Consider the following 6,421-nt stretch of genomic DNA (forward strand, 5'->3'; position numbering starts at 1 on the left):
TCTACATGCTCATACAAATGGTCCACCCATGGACACAGTCCAAAGCTAGTACAGTACTCAGAAAGCTCAGACCTCCGCCAAGGCTGCATGGCCTAGCTGGCAACATTAACAAAAGTGAAAAATAATTCACGTATCCACCCGCAATTCTGATCTGCTCCAAAATTTACTGTTATTTGGCCCATGCTGCAACCTTCCACCAAGTTTTTAGATAATCAAGACAGTAGTTTTTCCATAATCCTACTGACAAACCAACAAACAAGCCGAAAAACAAACCGAAAATGTGACGTCCTTGGCGACAGTATTAAGAAAGGTACCAGACTGTTTCTATAGTATAACACAACTGCACAAAAAGTTATTGGACTGCCATTTCCAGTGATCAGTAATGACATCAATATCAGGTGACAATGACTTTGTGCATGCATGCACATTTTTAATTGCATATAACATGCATTCATCAACAAGATTTTTTTTTTTTTTTTTAAAATCAAGATTGTTTTTTTGGGGGCATTTTAGGACAGTCGTAGATTGGCAGGAAAGATGGGAGAGTAAAGGTCCGAACATACTCGGGCGTACTATTAGGGGAGCGGACTCCGCGAGGAATGTCCGCAGTCATTCGGGCTTTCATAGTCGAGCGCACTTCCACGTTGTAGTTTCCTGTAAAAATATCCGTGAAAAATCCCTGTGATGTGAAAAATACATGCCGAGCAGTCACTGGTGCGCAGAGCGGAGTCCGCGTGGTCGTAAAATCTGAGCTTTGCGCGCACAGGGCTTGCGGACATCCACTTTGAGTCTGCGGAGTCCGTTCCGCCCGAGTATGTTCGGGCCTTGAGGGGGGACGACATGCGGCAAAGGGCTGCTGCTCAGAATCCGAACTCAGCCTATGTAGGGTGCACGCTCTACCAGGTGTAAACTGGCCGGTCTGAGCTCAACTCAAGCCGGCTGATGGTGTCACCTGCAACTCAGCTGGTCAAATCGTGGGCAGCTGGTTTTAAAACACGTCGCCTGTTTCAACAGCCAATCAGCTTGTAGAGAAGTTAAAGTGCGAAGTTAAAATGACGACAGACTGTGTGTTCGCTTCCTGTGGCAGGGGACTGAGCACCTGCCACAGGTGGCACGGTGTGCCAGTGTCAGAAGCTGTCTGCGCCTATGCTCCACCCACACACACACATTCACACAGACTGATTAATTGGCGCTGGCTATTGAAATTATTGTGGCGTATATATTATGAACACAGTCCATCTGATGCTGGTTTAATTTCTGTTTTTCACTGTTTCATCACTACAGATGCAGCTGTAGCCTGTATCTCACTATCATTTTTCTCATTCATATTTTAAGAAGCTACAAATTATATTCAGCCACAAAATAAGTCTGAAAAGCTGCAAATCAGAACAGAAGTACAAAGAGTTGTTGACTAGACATGATACACTGTTTCATCTAGTTGACTTGGTGTGAACCAACAGGTTTTTAGAACGCTGCAGAACGGCACATTCAAAGTAGTTTCCTGTTTCAACTCGTCTCGTCGTGAATCTTTGGTCTGAACTGGGCGCAAAAAAATCACACACTGGGCAGCATTATGCCTGCGAAGGTTCTTTGTTGAGGCACGATCGTGGGATCACTGTGTAAACAGGGCTAAAGACAAACAGGTGCAGTTACAAGAACATAACTACCAGTAATTCAAGTAATTCAAGATTTGTGACTTGTTTGTTGTAGAGGATATTTCTCTATTTCTCTACATGAGCTCATGTGATCTACACAAGCCTGGCCTGATGTAAGACTGTGCTTGACAACAGGGTGAAAAGAAGGATCAGAAGTTGTTAATTGTTAACGACAACACGTTGCCTTCACAACTTACAACAGCTGCTTTGAACTCGCAGCTGAAACGATGCCTAATATCTTGCAGTAAAATGATCCGGCTTATTCAGCCTCAATTAGGAGTGGACATAAAAGGTGAGCAGTGGAATACATCACGCGCTAGCTGCCAGACATGTGGACCTAGCCCAAGGCTGGTGTTAGCCACGGCAACCAGCATCTCTGATTTAACAGAAAACGTGCCAGTATCTTCACTAGTGATGATTCCCAAACAGGAGCTTTGAAGCTAAATATTGGACAGTAGCTAGAAGCCAGATTTGTTGGTTTCATGGTGTAAAAACACAGGGAGACAGCAGTGAGGGCTAGCTGTCATGTGGATGGAGGATAAACTGCTGCCTCAGGAGCTCCTGTCTCTTTTGGGCCTCTCGTTGAACCGGATCGCTTCAGGTGAAAATCTCTCTTCAGATGAAAAATCTTTTAATCAAAGGGTAGGTTTTTAATGTAGCCCATCAGATTCTGTGTAAGCAGATTTTATTACTGACCAGGCATATATCTCACCTCACATTAATATCTCTGAGACAAGCTGCGGAGCAAAAAACACAAACTTTTTTTCTCTCATGGTTAAAAGTCAGAAATCTGGCATTTTGAGATAAATGTGTGGCGTCTGTCTGCCACTGGCTTCACCTCCCTGTTACTGACACCAGCCACCTGGCCTACTAATGGAAGTCATTCCAGCGAGGCACTCTCCAAATACTAGTGTGTGTCACAGCTAATATGTTTGCCTCCTTTTTGTCTGCCTGTCGAAACAATATATCAGGTTGAGTTGGTTTTCACTCATTGTCAAAATAACTTTGTATGTGAAGTTTGCAGAAAATAATGGAGCCATGCAGAGACACACATATAGAGCATGACAGTCTACCTAACAGGCAGTCTGCGTGTTTCAACAGCCTGACCGAAAATATTTCCAAAGTTACTGTGATGGCAGGTTCACCAATTATACCCACAAGTCCTTTTTAAAATTTCATTCCCCCGAATCTGTACTGCTTTTACGATCATTATGGCGAGCCCTGAGGCGCTTCTGGAGCTAAATAACGGATGCACTGCTGCTGCTGCTGAGAAAATAACTAGAAAACAACATTACAACAGAGATGTAAACATGCGGCGCGTCAATCGTAGCCGAGCTGACACGTCTGCGTGATCTGTGACACCCATAATTAACTGTCAGCGGTGTCAGTGCTCGGCAGCGTTTCACATGAAGGTGAGTGCTCGACTAACTGGCTGAAGTCACCCTCGACGCACGTTTTAACAGCTAACAAAACTTCCTCTGTGCAGCAGCAGCTCCAGGCTGTGTTGTTTCCATATGGGGTGATGATGCACTAAAACAAAGTTTGTCAGTGTGAGACGCTGATCTCCCACTATCACAGAGGACCATGTACCAACACAAACTCTGTCAAGGGCTCTGTTTATACTACCTGACTGTGTGAAAAAGGCTTCAGTGGTGGGCTTCTGTTGGTGACGTTTTAATCCCCTCCTGCACAGCGTCACACACATAAATCATAAGACAGAAAATGTTAGGACAGAAGCCATAATCTAAACAGAAGCAGTGTTATCTGATGACTGTACTGTACACTTTACAGTAAACAAATGGGGAAAATGCCAGATTGAGATCATTTAATTGTCCGTTGCATTGCTAACGACCTCATTAACAGAAGAATGATGGGAAATCAGCATGGTCTGGGCAAGGAACCGCCTGTGTGACAGCCATCTGGCTACAATGGGGGGTGGGGTTGAGTGGGGGTTGGGGGACTGGTAAGTTAACACCACGGCCGTCACGACTTCCCAGCGCAGGCCGAGAGCACCTCTAGATGGAAGAGGGGATTAGTGTTTTAATGACCGATGAAAATTCAACTTTCATTTGGATTATGATTTGTTAAAAGTCACAAAATGAGATTAAACGTATCCACTGAATGTCTCTGGATATTTTAACTGATATGGAAGAAATAAAAGGAGAAAAAGCAAGGAAAAATGGCAGGTTACTTTAAATGACTCACCTTCAGTACATTTATAATCTATTTATGACGATACATTTCATACTGGCTTGAATTTATCAAACATCTCAGAGTGAGAAATCAGTCCTTATTGGCCAGAAACACTCAGAAATTCATCAAAGATTTTTATACTGTTCCAGGATGCAAAGAGAGCACATGATCTCTGCAAAAAATGATGATGTCATAGCCTTAAAATGAAGACTTCGGTCTGCAATGACCAAAATTTCAGCATTCAAACTTTATTAATTCAAATTGTTGGTTAGTCATCTATGTATTTAAATTGGAAATAGACACATTTTGCTTTAAAGGTTCAGTGAGTAGGATTTAGAGGGATATGCTGGCAGAAATGGAATATAAGTATGTAGCGCATGTTCACCTGAACATAAGATTGGTTGTGTTTTTGTGAGCTTAGAATGAGCTGTTTGTATCTACATATGGAGCAGGTCCTCGTCTATGTAGATCACCATGTTGCACCGCCGTGTTTCTACAGTAGCCCAGAACAGACACACCAAACACTGGCTCTAGATAGAGACATTCACAGTTTTTTTTATGTTGGCCACTGTAGTTAAAAGCCCATCTGGGACAAGCAGCACCAGTAAAACACTAATCTGTAACATGAAACTACTTTATTCAGCACTTCTACTGGTTGAAATCACCTGGTGTGTTTGTTTTGTAGAGGAAGAGGACTCTGTGGATAATTCAGCTTGCTGGTTGTGGACAAATCAAGACGTTTGAAGGCGTGATCTTGGGCTTCGGGAAACACTGATCAACATTTTTCACCATTTTCTGACATTTTATAGACCAAACAACTAATTCATTAATTGTGAAATTAATCAACAGATTAATTAAACCAATTATTACCTGAAAGTATCTAAAAGTTGTTTCAAAAGAGAGAGAGTCAACATGCTGTGAGAGGTGGTTTTATGTTCAAAGAACTGTCGGTGAGGACTGACGCCAACACTACACTGTATCTCAGATAAAGGAGTGAGTTTAAGGAACAGTTGTAGTGAGGAACTGAAAACATGTAGAACATTAAGTTTAAAAATAACGTATTGCTCAAAAATGAAAATGGATGATCAGACCGTAATTCTGATGTAGAAGAACAGGATAAAGGAGCCTGAAGTGTGTAGGTTGCCTTGTTTTTGATTGTTGAATATGATGAGCTGTTAAAAGAGTCGGTGTTGTCGGGGCAAGATTTTAGAAGTTCACAATAGGTATTACAACACAAGCACTTTGTGAAGGCAGTTGACTCACAGTCACGTAGACATCCCGGCCTCAATAATGCACACACCAGTGTTTGCTCATGGTTGAGTTGACAGAGGTGTAAAAATTGACAAAGACTAAAAGTAACGACATTCTCTGCATAGTTTTATTTTATTTCAGTGTTTTTTTTTAACTACACAATGATGTTTCAGTCACTTTTTTCCTGGAGTAAACTAAAATCTTTTTTCACACCTAATCTTAGTTAATAATAACTGCAGTGTGTTTTTGAACTGCTTGTAGATAGTTTGCATATACGAGCCCAGTGGTCTAACTTTACAGTACCGACTGTCTTTTACTGCATCATGTTCGGGAGTCGCGAACTCAATTTTGTTGTACAATGACAATAAAGATATCTATTTATCTATCTGAGAGTGACATCACACTCTAATAGGAGAGCTACCCCTTGCTGAACGTAAGTGCAGGAAGAATCTTAAATGAGCCTCATGTTTTTCTCTGAGGTAAGTTTAAAAACAAACATCAATAATCAGATTTCTAGCACTAATGCAGAACAGTGCTCCTGATGAAATGGAAAGTAGCACCTCAGGGCGGCATACATACCTATGAATAAACTTCTGCATGACTCTGCTGCAGACAGTGGTTGGTACTCACTGCCCATATTTCACTCTTTGTTGTGGTTGAGAGACGACTACTTCCACTCACTCCTGAGTACTTCCAGATACCAGCAGTTTCTTCCACTTCCTGTTAACATTCCTCTGTTTGCTCTCGCTGAGCTTACACGGACACTGAGGGACGACTCAGCGTGTCAAAACTGAAATTTACTGCTGTTTATCTGGACTTTCTACTGCTGCACTCACTGTCAGCTGATCGCTCTGTGTTTTTGTTTTTGAGGAAGTTATGAAAATGGGCAGCCAATCACAGCTGCACTCTGGAGCACGTCAGGACAGGAAGCCAGATGGAAAAAAAAAGACAGAGAAAGAGAAGCTCTCTGGTGAACTGTGTGTCTGTCAGGACTTTATAAAAACAGATGTGAGCGAGAAAGTGATAGTTGTAAAACACCACAAAAGTAGATTCAGCCTCATGCACGGTTTGGTTTAAGAGAAAATAATCTAAGCTTGGCAAGATTTCATAATGAAGGAGAGACTGCTTTCTTAAAAACAGCACCGTGTTGCAACAAACCATCGTGCATGCTCACTGCTGGGAAATGACTAACAGATCTTGGAATTTCCCCACACATCTTTCTGCACATTGACAACATACAAACACTAACGGAAAGTTCCAAAGAAGCAGCAGTGACATTTATTTGTACCTTTAGCAGCCTACATCCTGTCACTGTTCCTGTC

General features: G+C 42.1%; 1 protein-coding gene across 3 annotated transcripts in view; it reads right to left on the reverse strand.

Moving 5' to 3' along the window:
* The window catches only part of LOC125895849 (uncharacterized), a 369,147-nt gene extending 363,192 nt beyond the window's left edge, over positions 1–5,955 (reverse strand). For all 3 annotated transcript variants that reach the window (XR_007450212.1, XR_007450211.1, XM_049588004.1), the window contains exon 1: positions 5,679–5,955. Coding sequence is in view for 1 of the 3 variants with exons in the window: in XM_049588004.1 (XP_049443961.1) it covers positions 5,679–5,736 (58 nt within the window). In the remaining 2 variants the exon portion in view is untranslated. The remainder of the gene's footprint in view (positions 1–5,678) is intronic.
* Between the last annotated feature and the right edge of the window lie 466 nt (positions 5,956–6,421).

Source organism: Epinephelus fuscoguttatus, linkage group LG10, assembly GCF_011397635.1.
Source record: "Epinephelus fuscoguttatus linkage group LG10, E.fuscoguttatus.final_Chr_v1".
In the NCBI taxonomy this organism is placed as follows: domain Eukaryota; kingdom Metazoa; phylum Chordata; class Actinopteri; order Perciformes; family Serranidae; genus Epinephelus; species Epinephelus fuscoguttatus.